The sequence below is a fragment of the Berghia stephanieae genome, chromosome 1, assembly GCF_034508935.2.
Source record: "Berghia stephanieae isolate SIO BIC M18660-M18661 chromosome 1, UCSD_Bste_1.3, whole genome shotgun sequence".
NCBI classification, from domain to species: domain Eukaryota; kingdom Metazoa; phylum Mollusca; class Gastropoda; order Nudibranchia; family Aeolidiidae; genus Berghia; species Berghia stephanieae.
The window spans coordinates 33,593,468-33,615,535 of NC_088360.1; the positions used below are offsets into that span (position 1 = coordinate 33,593,468).

The 22,068-nt window shown below is 33.9% G+C and overlaps 1 protein-coding gene across 9 annotated transcripts in view; it reads right to left on the reverse strand.

The window, feature by feature from the left end:
* Positions 1 to 1,876: 1,876 nt before the first annotated feature.
* Positions 1,877 to 22,068, reverse strand: part of LOC144972456 (WD repeat-containing protein 64-like) — a 63,100-nt gene continuing 42,908 nt past the window's right edge. For 3 of the 9 annotated variants that reach the window (XM_078913658.1, XM_078913650.1, XM_078913666.1), the window contains exons 22-33: positions 21,089 to 21,269; positions 20,164 to 20,303; positions 19,107 to 19,212; positions 15,322 to 15,383; positions 14,344 to 14,456; positions 13,696 to 13,813; positions 13,129 to 13,220; positions 12,621 to 12,717; positions 11,571 to 11,651; positions 11,016 to 11,111; positions 7,441 to 7,551; positions 2,113 to 3,622 (exon numbers count right to left, since the gene is read on the reverse strand). In XM_078913658.1, the coding sequence (XP_078769784.1) occupies positions 3,428 to 3,622; positions 7,441 to 7,551; positions 11,016 to 11,111; positions 11,571 to 11,651; positions 12,621 to 12,717; positions 13,129 to 13,220; positions 13,696 to 13,813; positions 14,344 to 14,456; positions 15,322 to 15,383; positions 19,107 to 19,212; positions 20,164 to 20,303; positions 21,089 to 21,269 (1,392 nt within the window). In that variant the 3' untranslated portion in view covers positions 2,113 to 3,427. Of the gene's footprint in view, positions 3,623 to 6,419; positions 6,467 to 7,440; positions 7,552 to 9,821; positions 9,848 to 11,015; positions 11,112 to 11,570; positions 11,652 to 12,620; positions 12,718 to 13,128; positions 13,221 to 13,695; positions 13,814 to 14,343; positions 14,457 to 15,321; positions 15,384 to 19,106; positions 19,213 to 20,163; positions 20,304 to 21,088; positions 21,270 to 22,068 lie in introns of all 9 variants that reach the window. The other 6 variants (XM_078913695.1, XM_078913706.1, XM_078913674.1 and 3 more) reach the window with 6 other exon arrangements.

A 22,068-nucleotide genomic window follows, 5' to 3' on the forward strand; every position in this document is an offset into this window, starting at 1 on the left:
TTTTACACATTCTGATCACAAGACATATGAAAAGTTCTAGCCAGCATGAAGAATAAAAAGTACAGATTTTCTTTGTTTAGAACCACAATGGCCGCCGTTGCTTGGCGACGTGACATCAGACTATTGAATCCAATTGCGACCAAATAATGATAGCGCTAATTTCTTTTCTTTTCATGAACTGGCTTGATTTTACTCAAGTTACCTTTGAGAAAGCATTGGAGCCTCCAAATAAACAATTGTAGAAATCATGATTTTAACCAGTTAACTGCCGAACTCTGGAAAGACGCGTATTACAAAATTGGCTAGAAAACTCGTTCTTCAAATGTTGATCGATTTAAATGAGCCTCTTCTTGACAAAACTTTCAAACCTAGCACTTCGCGAGATCGATATTTGAAGAACGAGTTTTCTGGCCAAATTTTCAAATACGTGTCTTTCCAGAGTAAGGCGGTTAACTGGTTATGGAAATCAAAATCTCACAGTTAAATGTTTAACCATCATCAGCCGCAGGAAATAAATTATAACCAAGGGGTTGAGTAATATTTTTTTTTAAATACAAATGTCAAACACGTAAAGAATTCTTATCATCATATCTCTTTATTATAAAATTATACATAATGCTTTAATACCAACAGCCCTGTACATATCACATTTATTTTGGCACTTGTGATCAAAAATGATAATCAATTTACATACTGTAAGTGGTGCATTACAACATTTCATTATTACATCGAAACGTGAGCGTTTAACATTCATTTGATGAAGGGTGAAGGGATTGTTTGATAGGCGTGATGAAATGATGATTTGGTAATTGGATTAAAACTTCCATGAAATTCCAGGTCCTCTTTATACAAAACATAATATGAAGAAGTTTTGAGAGTTTTTATTGATTGCTTTCTTTCAATAAGTGATTTCAATTTACAGCGTTGGATGGTTTAAATTGAGTTTTGATAAATGTATATAAAAAAAGATTCCTTTATTATTATTATTATTATTATTATTATTATTATTATTATTATTATTATTATTATTATTATTATTATTATTATTATTATTATTATTATTATTAATAATAATAATAATAATATAATAATAATAATAATAATAATAATAATAATAATAATAATAATAATAATAATAATAATGCTGAAAACGTGACTCGGAGACATCCGACTCCAAGCGCTTAATAAATTACAAATTACTTTGGTTAAAACATTCACACACACATACACACACACGCACAAATCACAACACAGACTAGACCTGTCTTGCTTCTCATAACATCTACTAAAATTGAAACAGTTATTTTTGAACGAACGTTTAAATATAGACAAAGATTCTTTTGCACGAATATTCTGTGGTAAGGTGTTCCAAACATATGCCCCAAAATGATAAAAGGATCTTATTCCAACATTTTTTCGTATTCGATGGACAGCTATTTTGGTGGAATCACTGGCCGAACGTAAGGGGTGGGGTTTTGAATATCTTTCAATTAGTTCCAAAAAGTAGAAAGGGGGCAGTAATTTCAAGACAATGATACACTAAAACTAACGCAAGCTTTGAATTCAATCCTTTTCTCAACAGCCAAGTCAGGTCATGAAGCAGAGGTCTGGCAGATTTACACCTAAGCTTCATGAATACTAATCTGACAGCGCTGTTCTGGGCAGTCTGTAGACGTCTCAGATTATGTTGCGAAACACCAAAAAGAGGATACCAATAATCTGATTTCGATAGCACAAAGGACGTAACCAGCTGTTTGGTCACATCCTCAAATATGAACCGTCTTTTGAATCTTAGTTGGAAAAAGAGAGATCTAACCAACATTTTTAACCTGATCCACCATCGACAGTCCAGAGTCTAAAATCGACTGAGCCAATGTTTTTTTTCCCTTTGTTAACAATTTGAACGGAAGCGTCCTCCAGCATCAAATCTGATTCACTTTTCCACTTATTGTTCCCCACATACAGCACCCCCGTCTCATCATCATTCAATTTCAGTCTGTTCTCATTCATCCATTTCTTAACACTTTGGATACAATTCTTACTAATGCCTGATACTCCTTGCAGACTTCTCGTAATGGAGATGCAGTACAACTGCGTGATCAGCAGGTAAAAGGGTAAGATAGACCGGGACTTCTGATGACTTTGAAGTATTGAAGTTTCAGGTCAAGAGAGAAAGAAAGTGCATTCAATAGTGAATGAAAGACATAAACATTTATAACTTAAGATTTCAAAGCGTAAAAGCTTAAAATAATTAGTTCTCTTATTTATACAAGTGTTTTATTGTATAATGTACTATGGGTAGATTGAGTATTTTTTGAGGATCCAGCAATTGATTCAATAAATACAAGCTGAAATTATGTTGTGTCTATAATGAATTCTACTATAACATTTATCTATGGTAATTATCATATAGCCTAGTTATCGCATGTTATATATTACAATTATGTACAGGACTTTACTATTACGGGTAGTATCAGTATCGTGAGACAAGGTATTACTAGGATTGATAACATAATATAAAAATGAATATTTTATGTAAAAATATCACCAAATTAACAAAATTATGCTAATGGTTTTTAATCCCGAAATACAATTCCATTATTGAAAATTTATTATTGGCACAAACGCACTATCGGTCATTGCACGACGCAGTGCTGAGTATTCCAGCAAGAAATTATAGGAATCTCTGTTTATGAATTCATGAAAGGGAGTTTACGATACTCACCCATCTATTGTGTATCGGTATATTTCTTAAATACCTAGCCTGAGACGACTGTCATAATCCTACTATAAGGGGTGTCACTACTATAAAACCTGGTCATGCCACCATTACTGGGGCCATGGCATATTTGGCGGTATACAACGTATAAAATTAATAAAGGCCCTCCTTGCCATCAAATTAATGACTTAAATCTCCATGGTGTGACCGTCACCATGAAATAACGGTGACTAAAATTTCCTTAGAATGACAATTACTTTGCAATGATCAAGACAAAATTATTCTTGACCTGACAATCATTATGTTGTGATCATGACTAAAATTTAAATGACATGACAGTCACGTGCTTAACGATCAAAACTAAAATTTTCTTGCCGTGGCAATTATTGTGTAATGATCAATACGTACAAACATTATATTGGCATGACAATCACTGTGTAATGATCATGACGAAAATTTCCTTGGCATGACAATCACTGTGTAATGGTGTTGACTAACATTTCCTTGGCATGACAATCACTGTGTAATGGTAAAGACTAACATTTCCTTGGCATGACAATCACTGTGTAATGGTGATGACTAACATTTCCTTGGTATGACAATCACTGTGTAATGGTGATGACTAACATTTCCTTGGCATGACAATCACTGTGTAATGATGATGACCAACATTTCCTTGGCATGACAATCACAGCGTAATGATCATGACTAAAATTTCCTTGGCGTGAAGGGTGTGATGCTGGACAGACGTGAAGGAGACTGATTGCTACCCGGAAATGATGGCGACAAACCATTAGATAGTCGTAAAGGGTGTGTAGATCCCCTGACGGTGGTGATAGATATCTTCGGGCTTCTGGATGTCGACACTTTGCTACGGCGGCCATGTTGTTTTAGAGGACCAAGCTATGGAGAGAGGTGTCTTTGGTAAGTTTTAATACAGTAAGAGGCAACTGGAAATGCTGAGGAATGGACTGAATCGCATAAAATTATTATTTCAAAATGCTTAACTCAGGGGTATTTAATTCCCATCTCAAAATCCAAATCAAGCGCAGGTAGCTTTTTAAGAAAGCGATTAAGTTTCTAAACAGCAGTGCATGTATGGTCACGAGGAGCTGATTTCTACCAAACATGCTCCCGTACAATTATGTATACGAAGCCAGTGATAGAGTTGTAAAACAACTTACCTCTTGATTGAAAAGTCATAGATTCGAATCCTTAAGATACGTATACTTGTTCTCTCGAGACATCGTTATATCGTATCCTATCGTATAAGAGGTTTTAAAAAACCGTTTAAATGCTCTTTGTATCTCTAATACATTTATAACATTTTTCAATGTTATATAACCAACATTCATTGTAAATTTACACATTTTCGGTACATATCGTTGTTTCAAATTTAGATTGTAAAAATAAATCTCTTCACATTATAAACTAGTTGATAGGCCTTTCCGGAGTGTATGAATGGCGGTTGTGTTCTTTAGCAGAATAAAAATGAAAAAAGTATTGAGCAAAGCAAACTTAATTGCAACTTTAGAGCTTGTTATATTTTATAGTTTAACAATATATCGTCCTTCAGTATTAAAAAGGAAGAACATTAAACTAGCACTGCACTGCCGTACTCTGAAAAAAACCCATTTTTGAAAATTTGGCCAGAAAACCCGTCCTTCAAATATCGATCTATTTAAATGACCCTCATCTTGGCAAAATCTCTGAAACCTAAGATTCGCTAAGTCCCAGGTTTGAGAGGTTTTGCCAAGAAGAGGGTCATTTACATCGATCGATATTTGAAGGACGAGTTTTCTGGCCAAATTTTTAAATATGGGTTTTTCGAGATTACGGCAGTGTACTTATCAAGCGATGCTTTAATAAGAATAACAAAAAGGGACTAATCAGTCATATTCTAACAACAGTTATATTTGTTTTGCTTTAGCCTGACAAATCAAAAGTCAATGATATTGATTGAGGCAGTCTCGATTAATTTTTTCACACATAAAACAGACCGGCGTCGATCCTACGGAGGGTCGAATTATAATTCTGACCCCCCACCCCCTCCCCAAATTGATTATCCAGTAATGATTGAGTAGCTGGGTCTATAAGATCTGGCAGGAAGTACTTTGCTAAATATTGGCGTCCTGACCAGAAGCAAGCAGTTTCTATTGTCCATTTAACGCTAGAGAAACCGGGATAAACTCCTGTTCTTTGGCTCTATAGCTGTTTATTCTAAGAATGACACAAAATGAAAAATAATGTGTTTTGTCAGAGAGGGAGGCTGTAAGTCTCCAAAATACATAATAAGGACATTTGATGATCAAGTTCTACCCTTGAATTATAGCAAATAGGTTAAGGCATTATGAGGCAAAACATCTTTAAATATGCTCTATACAAGAGTAAAACATATTTTCATATTTATCATCACTAACGTCTAAGCTTAGTCCAATTGTATATTTACACAATTGATTAAGCAATTTAGTTAATCATTCCAATTTCCTTATGACAACAAGCATCAAATGTAATTTGATTGCATAATGTGAAAAAAACAACAACTTTAGATACTCTTTAAACTTGGTTAATACGATAATGCACCCAACCATAGCAAAACACTGAAATGATGTAAGGACTCACACATCTAATAAAGTGTTGAATGAAAATGTCGTTCTCGTGACATCCGACATAAAAAGACATTAATTTTCACTTATTTTGAATTAGTTGTGGGAATTTTGTTTTCATAAATTTGATAGTTTGGCTTTTAAAATAAATAAAATTCAATATCTGATAGTTTAGCACCAAACGAACCAAAAAGTTCCTCAAAAAGTGGAAAATGTGTGGACAAAGCTGATACATTATCCACACTTTTCTATAATTTCAGAACGTCATTACTGCTATGAATAAGATATATACGCAGTGTTCATAATAGTTTGTTCATTAATCAACCTAGATGATGAAAAACAGACTTTTCCTTAGATTTAATAACAAAATAGTGATATTTTATTGTGTCAAATGTCACAAAAATGACCTTTTGGTACATCCTAGTTTATTACTGTTCTAGATCACAAGCAAAGTATGACTATAAATAATATAGCGAAGCTACAACTAGAAGAAGGTAAAGCTTTGCATGCAGCTCTAACTAGAAAGATAAGAATATATGAGGGATATAATTTATCAATACCACATGTACAATTCAATCCCATGTTGAGATATGCAGTCTGTATGATTGCGATAGACTAGAGTAGAAGGATTCCATTTATAAGCGGAGGAAATGTTGGAAATTAGACAGGTAGGTAGATCAAGGAATGTAAGTATTTGGATCTCAATAGGTCTTAATGTATTCTACACTGAAATAATTTCTACTTATAAGTAAATATCATAACTGCATTCATTGTCGTGTCCCCAAACTGAGGTCCCACAAGTGATATAAAACTTTCATAGAGCAACAGGAAAGAAACAAAAGTTAAACCATTGTGTCGATTGCATCGCTCTCAAAACATGTTGTGCAAAGTATTAAAAAAATAAAAATAAATATTGAAAACAATTTTTAAAATTGCGAGAAACTGCAGTTTAAACCTGAACCTTGTGACCATAGTGCTTGTACTCAATTCAATTAGTGGACACACGTTTCAAAAACAAAACAAAAAATATAATAACATAAAAAATTAAAAGCAAAATGCACTTCAATCAAAAACAAAGTGATTTGAACTAATACCTTCATCCCATGACTATATTTCATTCTTGTCAATTTCTTCAGGGTTTCTATAAAATTAACAACAATAGATATTAATCATTTGAGCGCAGATATACTGAGAATTAAGTTTCAATAATGGCTCATCTGTTCATCACGGCTGAAATTTACTGTTTACTTTTAATCACTGACTCGAACGTCATCAAATGTCCACGAGTACATTAATATGTTATTGAAAAAGAGGTCTGCGGTGTGTTATAAGCAACTAGAGAGCTGTGATGAAACTTAAGTCTTTAGATAAAAAGTTGATTTTTAGGTAAAGAGAGTGTTTAAGAAATTTACTGTTTTGGGACATAATTGTCTCTCTAGCATCGACTTGAAGCAAAAGTAATGATTAAAAATTGTAAATTTGTTATTCATCAAAAAGACTCCGATTGACTGAAGAGTTGTAGCACTGGGAAAGATGTGCCATTATCATCACCTGGCTTTTCATTACAAAGGGAGTTGTCGAATATTATTTCTCAAAACAAATCCGTAACAAATGTAATAATTTCCATTATTTCAATGTATTCATTTTAAAGATTGACTGCCAGTTCCCCGATTAAGACGGAGGATATAGTCCAATAGCATCAAATGCGACGCGTTTTGCACATTTCACGGTAACAGTAAAGTCTTTTCATGGTATCACTTTCTAGCCACGAATACTCCTTTATCATGACCATGGACAAAGAGTGATCATAGCGTCCTGGGTGGATAAATATAGGTAAGCTATGTAGTAAAGAGAATAGATGCTTAGATATGAATAGAATTAGTTTTTTAGGACGCATGTGGGATCGTAGTTGAAGGGAGATAAGCATGTGATCTTTGCGCTTCCATCTAAATAAATAAATATCTAGCGCTGCTCCGTGAGGTTATAATTGCTTCAAGATTAAGTAAACCTCGAATTTCTATTCAAAAGTGTAAACTGGAGGGCACTGGAATTTGATTTATACCACATAGCATTCTAATAATGGAAATAATCACACACGGGCACACCACGACTTACATTCTTGTTCTTTTCCAGACCTTTCTTGAAGTGTGTGGAGCCCTGTAGAGCCAGAACGACAGATGAGATATGTTTCAAGGGACTGTTTGCGTCCCGGGCACGTCTGAGACTCTGTGTGTGTGTGCGTGGAGCAAGGCCAAGGTCAGTGTCACAATCAGTTGGTGGGTGATGTGGTAGATAGGCAGACAATGGAACACACCGAGTAAAATCACATCCACACATCACATCAAGCATTAATGGAGGGCAAACAATGAGTAAGTTGCATCATCAATGAAAAATACATTATGGGATAGTAATTAAACTACTTGATGAAACTCAAACCAGCTGCACTTGGTTGTCATTCATTGCATGAAACATGACGTAGAAAATGATTGGGGCCTGATATCACGGATAAACACACCCCAGTTTCGTCAATGGAAAAGTAATGTAGAAAAACAAAAGTATTGAGATGTCCAACCCTATTTACCTCTTTTGATTATAATTTTATTGTTATTATTGTTAAAAAGTTAGTGACCCGTTTCCTTGTTATCTTTTATCTGGTTATGAAAGGCGGGACATGTGCTTTGTTTATAGTGCTGATTATGTATTTATGTTGGCGTGTGTCTTTCACAGACATATTATGTGAGAGGAAGAAGCATGGAATTAATAGGAGAATGATCTCTGACTTTACCATAAAGATGATGCACCCACAAATAATGAAGAGAGGACATTGTTGATGAAATTCGAAACTATCCTGCTATAAAATAACAAAACGATTTTTGGTCAATATGATTACTTCAATTATCAACGAATTGATAAAGCCGTCAACTGGTTAAACGTTATAGTAGCTTTACGTTCTTGGAAGTCTCGGGTTCAATCAGTTTGAAATGTGGAGTGTCTACATAATTTAACGATGTCCAACCAGCTAACTGCCGTATCTTGAAAAACGGATTAAAATATTTGACCAAAAAAGATCGGTATTTGAAGGACGAGCTTTCTGACCACATTTTTAAATACATTTTTTTCCAGGTTACGGAAGTTTACTGGTTAAAGTAGACAAAATCTGATGGAAAATGATGTTTTGTCAGTGCGGGCACCCGCTGTGGGCCGTCAGATTAGATGGGGTTTTAGAGGGTGAGAGGAAGAGACACTTTAAGGGCGACTCAAAACAAAATATTTATTCGTGAGGCTGTTAGTAAGTGTTAATAACATGTACGCATTGATGGCATAATGTTAAATTGGTGTGTACAATTAGATACCAGTGGCAACAATATATTATGGGAAGGTGATCAAATTTTATTCAATTGGAAATATCCGATGGAAGCAGAATGTTGTTCAAAATGATATAATTACTCAAACCTAGAGAAATTAACAAATAGGAATTGACCTGTTATTTAGTGGCGCTTTAAACCATTACATTTAATTATCTTGTGAGTTTTAAATTTACTATATATCTTTTAACCCTCTCTTTAGCAGCTACATCAAAATCGTCACATTTGTTACAACACAATATACATTTTTTTCTCATTCAGTTTATTTTGTACATCACAATGTTCTGTGTTTTGATTAATAAGAACATAAAGTTGTTTTGAAGATTGTTTGGGTTTAAAAAATAAATGTTTCTGCTGGGTAAGCCTGCCATTTTGGGAAAATACTGAAAATAATCGGTAAGGAGAGAGTCAAAGTGTTGAATTTAAAGTAAAGTACCACGTAAAAAATAACAAAAGGTAAATATTGGTTTTTGCGAGAAGATTTGAAATAACATGAAACTTATTCCATTCTGAATTCAAACATTTCAACATTTAAAATGAAAATGCTATTGCTAACTTTCCATATTGTACTCATTCATTAATATAATTGATACGAGTTTGAATTAGAGTAATTAGTGGTTTTGAGGTATTGTGTGGTGAGGGGGGGGGGATGCAAGGAGAAAAGTGTGCATGTTACCAATGTGAGAAATCTTTTATGGGTAAGTAATAATACTTGTGTCAGATTGGTCTCAAGAGCGCCCGGAAATATATCAACATATTATTTTAAAATAATAAACAGTCTTGATAGAATGATAAAATAAACTCTCTTTACATAACATGTTTTTAAAGTCAGAGAAAGAGAGAGGCTAAATATACAAAATGGTTGTAGAAAATTCGACATTTGTAGCGTAATTTCTGTTTTCATTGTTGATAAAGAAACCTGTCATACTAATAACACATATCATATCATCATCAATACTAAAACCCTGCAGCAGCAATATATAAACGTTAAGCATAAGCAGCCAGCGTGCTTGACCTTATATATAAATATGAATATCAAATACAAATAATACGGAAATATCAAATATCATGGTATACAATATGACAGTCATAACATCCAGCTAACATTTATTGAAAAGTTATCAACTATACCTTTAAAATAATCTCTTGAATAAAAGCTGTCAGTTTGATAGAATATATGAATTTTCAATCAACGTTTAGATTGAAAAGAACAATATTCTTTCACGGTCATGGAAACATGATATTAATTATGATAGCAATTTTCTATTTTCTAACATATTATTATAGAATTAAATTAAAGTCAATACATATAGATAACATGTAATGAAAAAACAACAGAGAAAGATGAAGGAGGAAATGTATTAATGCTACCTCAGAAAATTATAGTTTAAATTGTTAAGTGTTAAATGTTGTAAAAAGATAATCATAACAATCCTCTCAGTTAAGACAATAAATCTTCGTTTGTTATCGATAAATAATAGGTATTTTATATTACAAGTGAAAAATTGTATAATCCCAAGGAAATAGAAAAAAAGGCTGTTATATTATGGAAACGTTGTAAGAAAAAGTTATCATATCATGCAGTATAAACATGGCTCCTTTGGTTTCCTTAGTAATTTAGCCTATTCATTTGTTTCTAGAACTTGATTTTTTTAAAAACAACTAAATGAAGTCATACTGGACACTTTCTTCACACTTCTTCAAAATTTCTTAATCTGTATTGCTTTACTTTGAGTTTTTCAACTTATAGTGATAAGATTGGAAATGTTTCAGATTGTCATTTAAATTTTGTGTCACAGGGAGCCTTAGTAATATTACTATGGTTTATCTTTGTAGTCTTAAAACTAAAGGTGAAAAGATTATAATCAAGGATTTGATAATATATCATAAAAAGATGAAAATGAAATGTTTATCGATTTATGTCTTTCACTATTCCTGTTTTATGTAGAATTTTGAGACTCCCAGGTTTAAGATTTTTAGGGTCATCTTGGGCTGGCTCTTTTTTTTTTAGCGCAATATTCACTACATGTGATCAAAGCACTTTGCAAGGGGTCATAAGCCAATAGCAACATTTAATATGAAGGGCAAGACATCACGCCTGATTGGCGATTATACAATGTTGTTAAAGGCCAGGTATTCATTTTACACCTGAGTGCGGTGACAAAATGAAGAGACTTCCTGGTGTCGAGGCGAATGTCATACCACACGCCCACACACTCGAACATCGATATGTCTTGCTATTTCAATAGCAAAATATCTGGCCAAACTAAAGACGGTGTTTTGTAAGTGTACACTGATAGTTTATAGTGAAAGTACACTTCATACCTTGAGTCCATGCCTGTTTCCACTGTACATTTCCTCGTCATCGTCAGACATCTTAAAACTCGTCTTGGGAGTCTTAGGGTTTTCTGGGGTACTCACCTGCATTTTATATAAAGAAATCATTACCTTGACTGAAGTAATAACGAAAATGATATTGAATGAATGTACCATTGTCGATTTGGCCAATTTAAAATCTTTGACTTTATCAGTTAATAAAATGCATTTACTTATATGGACAACAACTAAAATAATATTTAATATGCTTATCATTTTGTAACCGAAATTCTATTCTCAACAAACTCCATATTGTAGAATTAATCGTGTTTGTCCTAGATGTTTTCTATCCTTATTTTGACCATAATAAAACTATTCAATTTTACTTTTTTAATCTATCGCCTTGAGGGTAACTAACAAGGAAAAATCCTTTTTCAAACATAAGGTTGTTCCAAAATGTTATTATAATTAGCTTTGGTGTTTATGAAATCTGACTTCAAATATGCACAAAAAGACAAAATAAATGCGTTGGTTTGTACGGTAAATGATTTTAAAAGCCAATACCCTATAAACTGGCAATGCCCTGAATACCGCGCCAGTATTTTTCTCTGCAGTTGTGAAACTTTCAAGGTGGGAGTTGTAAGCCTGAGGAAAGGATTTCATAGATTCATTAATGATTTCAATACAGCTTTTAAGGTTAAAATTCTTTTCCTAGACAATTATATATATATATATATATATATATATATATATATATATATATATATATATATATATATATATATAATAATATATTATTAATATATATATATTGAATCGTATTCGATACAAATATGGTACGAATAGTGCTCGACATGTAACAATGGTGTTTCTAAAGGTTGATATGTGGAGGTTGTATCTTGTTTTGAAATTATTTCCGTTAGTCCTACATATTTTTCCTGCTAACGGAAAATAATTTCAAAACAAGATACAACCTCCACACATCAACCTTAAGAAACACCAACAAAAAATATCTACAAAACTCAGCGAACATAATTGGAAATTAAAAGACAACAAGCTAAACCACAGCATTTCATGGAAAATTCTATCTAAAGCAACAGGATATACACCATCATCAAAACAATGTAGCTTATGCCTGGAAGAAAAATATACTATAATTAAACACCCCCATGAAGCCACACTCAACACGAAAAATGAGATGTACAACAGCTGTCCACATAGACGAAAACATCTACTAATCAACTACAAACCTACGGAACCACTTCAACAAGCAACAACAACAACACACAACAAATCAAACCCATGTAACACACAGACCTGACGATAGCCGTAAGGCCTGAAACATCGATATAGACTTTTTTAGATACGACAATTTTACTTGCAATTATTAACAATAGAGAAGTTTCAAATGTATCATTGTATCTGAACGGTTCCTAAAACGTTTTACATATGCTTAATTTTAGTTAATTGTAAAACTTCTTCGCAATACTGCATTTGGTTCACATTTAAAATCTTGTTGTAAACAATTTAAATGCTGCAATGTGAAACTTTTTCAGTTTACAAAACTATAAATTAGGGACAATATCCTGTCACAACATTCATATATACACACACCTTTGGTTTTATCAGAGCCCCAAAGAACTTTTTGTCCTCGGGTCTAAGGACTTGTTCCCGTTTTGCAAGGTATGCAGATCTTCTAAATGGCTCCCATCTGGAAAAAAAATATTTTAACGCTTAACTACATTGAACAGATTTTACATGTGGAGATACATATAGACATTTTGTCTGATTTATATTACCATTTTTTACCTTTTCAACTTCCACAACGTTAGTTCAAATATTTTTCGAACAGATTCATTGCAATAACAGAAATCGTTTGCTTTAAAATTGTCTCGCGAGGTCACAGGTTTGAGAGTTTTTTTTTTTTGCCAAGATGAGGGTCATTTAAACTGATGGACATCTCCAGTTTTCTGGCCAATTTGTTAAAATCCGCATCTTACTAGAATACGGCAGAATTTGCTCAATATAAAAACTCAAGTTATTTTCATGGGTAAAATAAACTTTCATTTATATTTAGAGACTGAAGTTGTGGAAAGAAGTAGAAAAAAGTGTATTGACTAACCTTTCTTGGTCGAAGATAAGTGGATACTCAAATTTCTGTACAGATCTAATCTTGTGAGAAGCACTCTTTTTCTTCATTGGAGCTAACGGTCCCTGTGGAGTAGAAATACGGTAATCACGCCGACATTTCAAAACATTTGTTTTATAGTAGAAAACTGACTGTCGTTCGGTAATTGTCTGGTTATCGGTTGCAATGAACGATTATAATTTGCAATCAATCGCCTAAAATGGTATTAAAACGGGTCGATTTCCATATCTAAAATTGAAATTGAATGAAAATGCGTGCGTTTAAGACAGTGCAATTTCGTTTCTTCAACTTCTTAATTATTTGACTCACTAATTCTGATTATTTTTAGTTTAGACTTAATTTTTCGTCATCAAGTTCATTCCAACATGAGACCAGACTGACTCGCTGGGTCACATTTGAATAACAAAACGTGTTTTATCAACGTTTTGAAAGATAGGAGAATAAGAAAACGAATAATTCATAAAGTACCATTGGTCAATTTAAAACTAAATCGTACCTAATTCAAAGTACGGTTAAACCAGACAAAACCAATGGACTCACTTCGTTGATATCGTACGGCAAGACTGTATTCATATTGCTGTCTTCTGAGATAGGGAAGTTGAAAGGTCGATGCTGACTAAAAAATCCCACAAATCGTCCCTTTCGTCCCCACCACACTCTGTGAACAAGTTATTTTTTATAAGACATTGCAGTTATTTCTGCATAATCATCTAAGCATATTATCTATATTCTCTTGATTGTATTAAGTTATTACGTATTTATGTTTGCATATGACAGGGCATCTAAAGGTATCTTGACCTATATGGCCGTTAATGTTTAGGATATGATAGTAAATTGTACGAGTCTTGAAGGATATAAATGTATTACCGTGATATCATCAACTGCTCAAACAAGACTTACGTATTATGTGAGCCTTACTAGCACTGTCATCAATATATAGATAAAACGAAGATGACGTCACTCAGGCCTTTGTTATCGGTTTTTGCCATCCATGTGTGTGAGTAATTCTCACTAAACTGTATTAACCAAACTATAAACAATTAAGGTTACACATAGTTTTGTGTGTTGGTCCGTTATACTTTCGGATGGCAATGTTGTGAGATTCTTAGCCAAGCGCACACTATCTATATGAAACAATGAGTAGGTTTATCATAATAAACGAGTTTCGAAATAATAATCAATAAATACCTTATAGAACCATCCACAGAGCTAGACAAAATTGCTTTCTGTGCGTCTACGTAGACTAAAGAGACAATTTTACTCATATGAGCTCTCCAGCATATCACTTGTTTAATGCAATTCTGGCATGGGATGAATTAATATAAAACATTTCAGTTTAGAAAGTATTAAATGTATTAATTTACTTAGTTCAATTGATTTCATGGTCATCAATCATGTTTTAGAAGAAATATTTGAAAATATGCATATCGGCTATATAAGCACGAAATGCGTTTTGGTAGCATTAATGTAGGAAACAAATAGAAGTTTTCAGATTTAGAGAACAAATTTTAATGACTCTGTATAGTATATGGGAAGTTTCTTGACTTTGAACTGTCTCAATAATTTAATAATATCACACTCAATATAACATTATAGACTTCACAGTTGTAAATAAAAAGTTTTGTGTAATTCGCTTGACTGACTTTTATTTACTCTAGAGAAAGATGGGTATTCTTCAGTATCAATAGTTATGAATCAAGCCTAAAGCATAACTAAATAATTGAAATCTAAATATATAATATCAGTTGTAATGTTCCGCTGGCAATATTGTTTAGCTTTTGCATAACAATTAAACTTGTCGTAGTTAAAATGTCAAATTTAATTATAGTTTGAATATTCCGACATCTGAAATAGAGACCGGAATGTACTAGACGTCTATATAGGGGAGCCTTAAAAAGAGGTTTCCTCTAAAAAAAAAAAAAGCATCGAATTCATTTTCCCAGCCCATATCTGTTTAAGATTATTTTTAATGTAATAATTTTAAAGAGAACATCGTTTCATACCAAATTCCATTCTAAATTTAAGAAAAGTGTTAAAATTGTTTTTCAACTGAAATGTCATAAGGACTCGATCCAGGGGTAAAGTTGTCATTTTGGCCGCATCAGTCTAGATGGCGATAAGTTTGGTAAAATATTATTAGAGATTGTACAGAAATAAACTACATACCGGGTCCTCCGTCTCAGGATCTTCTAAGAACTCCTTAACATCCCAGAGCGTTAAATAGCCCTCTGTAACACGAAGGATAAAGGTATAGGTGGACAATAGTTGAAACGAAAATTAGAGATAAAAACACATAATAAACATGATGATAAAAACATTAATTATGTTTACAATAATGATTGATAACAAGAGTAATAAAATAATAATAATAATAATAATAATAATAATAATAATAATAATAATAATAATAATAAAAATAATAATAATAATAATAATAATAATAATAATAATAATAATAATAATAATAATAATAATAATAATAATAATAATAATAATAATCTTGTAGTTGATGATGATGATGATGATGATGATGATGATGATGATGATGATGATGATGATGATAATGGTGATGATTATGATGATGATATTGATAATGAGTTCGACAAATGGATGATGCCAAGTCTGCAAAGATAGATCATCATCAAGCCCTACTGCAACCTCCTCGTGGTGTCGAACGGTAACAGGTCAAGCTGGCCAACTGCAGAGGGCGACAAGAATAGGGAATGGCAAACCATTCTTGTAACTTTGCCGAGTTAACTGCATGAATAAGTCCAAAAAGTTAAACGGTGACAGCGTAAAGGGGAGCATGTTTTCACGGAAGACTGCTGCCTCGCTCGGTTGGGAGCGTGATGTTCGTCAGGTCACACCGAACCGTCAGCCAGTTACTAGGCGAAATAAATTTAACAAATGTGACAAAACCAAAATTGGGACATGGAATGTCAGGACCTGTGCCCAAAAAGGAAAACTAAACAACATTCTAAAAGAAATGAAACGGCTCCAAATAAATATTCTTGGCCTGGCAGAGATGAGATGGAAAGAGCAGGGAACCATGTCAAAACAAGAAAACAACACGACATATAAGATCATATGGAGTGGTGGAACCTCTTTCCAAAAAGGAGTAGGGATGATCTTAGACCAAAAATCAACCAAATTTTACAAAGGGCACGTAGCAATCTCAGACAGAGTTTTGCTGGTTAAGCTAAGAGGACCTGTAGTTGACACCAATATTATTCAAGTTTATGCACCAACAGAAGAGGCGACAGATGCAGATATGACAGAGTTTTACCATTCACTAGACAAAGCAAAACGAATGTGTAAATCACAAGAAGTCCTTATGGTAATGGGGGACCTAAATGCTAAGATTGGCAGAGGCAGAGATGGTGACATAATCGGACCACATGGACTCGGAGACAGAAATGAACGAGGAAACATCTGGCAGATTGGTGTAGAACAAATAAATTAATGATTTCAAACACCTGGTTTCAACAACACCCAAGAAGAACCTGGACATGGCAATCACCAGGGACAGAGCAAGGAACCAGATAGACTTTATAGCAGTATCATCAAGATTCAGAAATGGCATATTAAATTGCAAAACCTACCCAGGCGCCGATGTAGACAGTGACCATGTCCCAGTTGTTTGTACAGTAAGGATAAAGTTTAAAGCTATTCAGAGAACAGCTGGTAGAATAAAGAGGGATTACAGGTTATGCAAAGACAATGGCATACAAACAAAAATGAGAGAAGAATTTGAAAATGCACTCATGATACAAAGCCAAAGTGAACCTGATAACGAAAAATGTGAAAAACAATTTGATATATTCCAAAAGTGTGTCAAAGCAACTACAGAAAAGCATTTACCAATAGCTCAAACAAACAGCAAAAAGGAATGGATGACAAATGAAATTCTAAACCTATTTGAAGAAAGACGAAAATGCAACAGAGGGTCTGCAGAATACCAAACATTGAACAACCACATTAAATCCAAATGCATCGAGGCACACGAGAACTATCTAGACTGGAAATGCTGCGAAATCGAAAGAGAATACAAACCCAACCCCCAACAAGCTCACCAAAGAATAAAAGAACTATCAGGGAAAAGGAAAAGCAAAGCAGCAGGAAGTTGTATCCAAAACAAACAAGGGGAACTGCTATTTGAAGAACAACATATAGAAAGCCGATGGGTAGAATACATAGGCGAACTGTACAATGATCCAAATAGAAATGAACCACCACTGAAATTCAAAGAACCATTAAGCGGACCAAACATCACCAAAAGTGAAATTGAACATGCCATGGAACGAATGAAGGATGGTAAAGCAACAGGCCCTGATGAAATATCTGTAGAGGTATTAAAAAGCCTAGGAGATCTAGCAATTGATGAACTTCACATATTATTCAACAATATATACAATACTGGGAAAATTCCAGAAGATCTCTGTAACTCTATTTTCATAGCAATACCAAAGAAAGCAGGTGCAGTCAGATGCGAAAATTTTAGAACTATAAGTTTAATAAGTCACATCAACAAAATACTGTTGCGTATAATTACCAACAGGCTAAGGAATAAGATTAACCCCGAAATCGCAGAAGAACAATATGGATTCCAACCTGACAGAGGGACAAGGAACGCAATATACCTCCTCCGTGTTTTAAGTGAAAGAGCTATACAGGTTCAGACCCCACTATACCTCTGTTTTGTCGACTACAAAAAAGCTTTTGATAGAGTACGCCACGAAGAAATACTAAAACAACTGCACTCCATTGGCGCTGATGAGAAAGACCTCAGACTCATGCAAACATTATACTACACCCAGCAGGCATCTATCAAAATCGGAAACTCTACAGGAAATTCCATTCCTATTAAGAAAGGAGTCCGTCAAGGGTGTGTTGCCTCACCAGATCTGTTTAATCTATACCAAGAAACAATCATGAGGGGCATAAATAATATGGAGGGAATAAAAGTAGGAGGTCATAACATAAATAATATAAGATACGCAGACGATACGGTACTCATTGCAACATCAGAAATCCAACTTCAAAAGATTGTTGACAAAGTGGTAGTAGATAGTGAAGCCAAGGGAATGGAAGTGAATATCACCAAAACAGAATGCATGGTAATACAGAAAAACCCCGAAAACAACAACACCTGCAATATAACGATTCACGGCGAGCAGCTTACCAACGTAGAAAGTTTTAAATACCTAGGTTCAATAGTGACAACAGATGGAAGATGTAACCGAGACATACGAGCAAGAATAACTCAAGCCAAACAGGCCTTCATGGACCTGGGAAACATTTTGAAAAACAAACAGATGTCGTTCGGGATTAGATTCCGAGTCTTGAAGTGCTACGTGTGGCCAATCTTGTTAACGGATGCGAAAGCTGGACTACAAATGCAGAAACACAAAAGAACATTGAAGCTTTTGAAATGTGGTGCTTGAGAAGGATGCAGAGAATATCGTATACCGCACACAAAATGAACGAAGAAGTGCTAAAACAAACATACCAACAAAGGAAACTAATGCCCTTAATAGTGGATCGACAACTATCCTTTTTCGGACACATAGTAAGGAAAGATAAGAATGAATACCTGGCAAGTTGTGGAAAAATACCTGGTAAACGCGCCCGGGGGAGACAAAGAAAAACACTCATAGACCAACTGAAGGGCTTCACCAACCTAACAATCCAAGAGCTGTTTGAAAAAGCAAGAGACAGGGAGGAATGGAGAGAGATAATTCATGCAGTATCCGAAGCCTGGACCAGGCATGGAACCTAGAAGAAGAATATTGATAATGAAGATGATGATGACGATGATGATATTGATAATGAAGATGACGATGACGATGATGATGATGATGATTTTGACGATGATGATGATGATGATGATGATGATGATGATGATGATGATGATGATGATGATGATGACCATAATTTTAGTAGTAACTTACTGCTGTCGCCTGTTATCATAATGTTGACATCTTCATCGTGACACACTGACGTCACGGGCGTGCCCTGTCTACGTGATATCGACGCCATATCACGGAGAATAACACCCTAAGGAATGACATTGTCCATTGGTTTTCATTCAATCAATTACAATTATAATGTTACCACTTTTAACCATCTATTTCACAACAAATTAACTTCAATTCCCATGAATGTGACTAATTCTCTTCGGTATGGACCTTTTCGATGGATGGTGGATCAAAACTCTGAAGTCTTCATACGAACATTATGCACCATGTTTTATTTAATTTTGGGCGGATCCGCAATGTGGGCAAAATGTTTTTCTGATACTTAGGGCATATTGTCGAGATATCTAATCACTGGTCGATAATCAAGGTTTTGTTGTCAGTTCAATATCACAGAGCGAGGCATAAACTACAACCTAAGCGCTTTGCAATGTCAATTCTTTCAGGCATTCACATAGGATGTCAATTCACTTCTTATGCACTGATACATTTTTGTCGACATTGACATTAAAATGAGTCAAGTGGGGGAGGGGGTTATTGTAAATAATCTTGTTAATCATTTCTGCATCATCCGACATTCTTAAATTTAAAATTGAATATTTTAAATCAGTGATTTTGTGGTATTTATCTGAAATGGCGCTTTCTTATTGAAAGCATTCTATAATTGTTTGCAGAGATCCAGAAGTTTATGTAAATAACCACATCGTTGGTCCAAAATCATCGTTGAAACTGCCATATCGTATAAAACAAGGGACACCGTATAGCCTTTGCCTTGCACAAATATCATGATTAATAACGTTGTTAAATTAAATGTCATTTTGAAATCTCTGTGGGGACATTTAAAATAATGCGTTTCTCTCATTTTTTAGCATATAAATGTAAATTTTTAAATAGCTTTTAAAATAGAACTCTAGAGAATAATTCAGCTTGTCTGTGTATAAGAAATTTCTGGTTATGGTCCATAATCATAAAACAATTACTAGCCTAACAGTAATTGCAAATCACATATCAAAATATTGTTAAAAGTACTCACATCCATATTCCAGAATCGAATAAATGAGTCTTGATGAACGGACACCAGTATGGGGTCATAGCTTTCCACTATCATCCTGGCGTTGGGATCCAGCATACCAATTTTCTCATAGTCAATGTCCTCATCAAATTTGTCTTCTCCTTCGATATGAAAATCAGCATGAAATACGTAAAAATCAAAAGATAAGGAAATATTTTCAAAGCAAGAATAATATTTGATAAGTCTGATGGACAAAGATAAAATAAATAGAAATGAACAATTATGTAGCGCGTTCCTATGGATTACAATGCTCAACACGCTTCATTTATTCCCACAACATGCTATATGAAATGATATTTCCATTTCATACAGTGCCAGTACCAGTCGCCTGTTAGACGTCCTTGGTGTACAAATACTCTCACTGGTGTAATCGTTCAACCAATAGGTTCACTTTTTTTTTGTTTAAACACCTCTAATGACAGCTCACATTTGGTTGTTCGTCTCCTTTTAGTAATATTATGACTTAAACATTTTAAGCAAATGACAGACCAAAAGTCAACGAAGACTATGATCGTTAACTCGCGGCTTGGCGCTGACACTCATATTCAATTGTTCAACCAATGGAATCATTTGTTTCCTTTCGCTCTACAAACAGAATTTCGGTGGGGTTTTTTGGTGAACCTCGCCCTATGTGTATAATGTCGTAATATTTGGAAAGTATCAAACTACAGATGAAATGAAATTGACGTCATTCAGCTCTTATTCTTAATTGGTTTTGAGCCATTTTAATTATTAGTTCTCACTAACCATATAAATTATGCAATAAACGATTAATGTCACACATAGTTGTGTGTGTTGGTACGTTATATCCTGATGGCGGATGTGGTGAGTGTTTCGCCTAAGCGCATAGCGTCAATAACTTGACGAAGGCTACGATCGTACTCACCATCGTCAACCTCTATAATGGTCGGTTCTTTGACAAAATTTTCCGATGGTTTGTTCTTGGACCCATCATCTGTAGCAGTCTCAGACTGACCTTTCTCTTTGTCATTGTTGTCTTTGTCAACCTCTGACCCTTCAACCTTAGATGTGACTTCATCAAAAAATTCTGACACTTTATCTTCAGACTGAAATAAAGAATAATCAGTGGCTATGAAGTCATTGAATGGTGAAATATGAGGGCTGGGATCAATTTCTTAAACATTATTAAATATTATTATTAGTATTATTACTATTAATATTATTATTATTATTATTATTATTATTATTATTATTATTATTATTATTATTATTATTATTATTATTATTATTATATTATTATTATTATTATCATTATTATTATTATTATTATTATTATTATTATCATTATTATTATTAATATTATTACTATTATTATTATTATTATTATTATTATTATTATTATTATTATTATTATTATCATCATCATCATTAATATTATCATTGGTCCCAAGCCAACAACGATAGTCAACATGTAGGACGAGACATCTCATCTGTACAAACGCTATTACAATTTTTCAAAAGAGAAAACGCTGTTACCGGAACTCATTTTGCATCAGATTGTGGTAAGAGAGCGTGAGAAAAGAGATTTTCCCGAAGGATTCAACTTTGTGTTGCCCGCAGCGGGACTTGAACCAACGGCCTTCATGTCCAAAGGAGAGTCGGTACACGCCATAAAGTTGCACATGAAAGACGATTTGGTTATATGGCAGAGAAGTCGTGACGTCACACCTTCCTCCCTTCCGTTCAAAACTCATTGGAAGCGTGTATCCAACCATATATTGAATCATAACGTGGCCTAACTATTTTAGTATAAGGGTGTTTAAGAAGATTCTGATAAATACGAGGTGAAAATAAAGCGAGAATAGATTTACTTTATTGACGAACAGCATTTATTTATGACAGAAA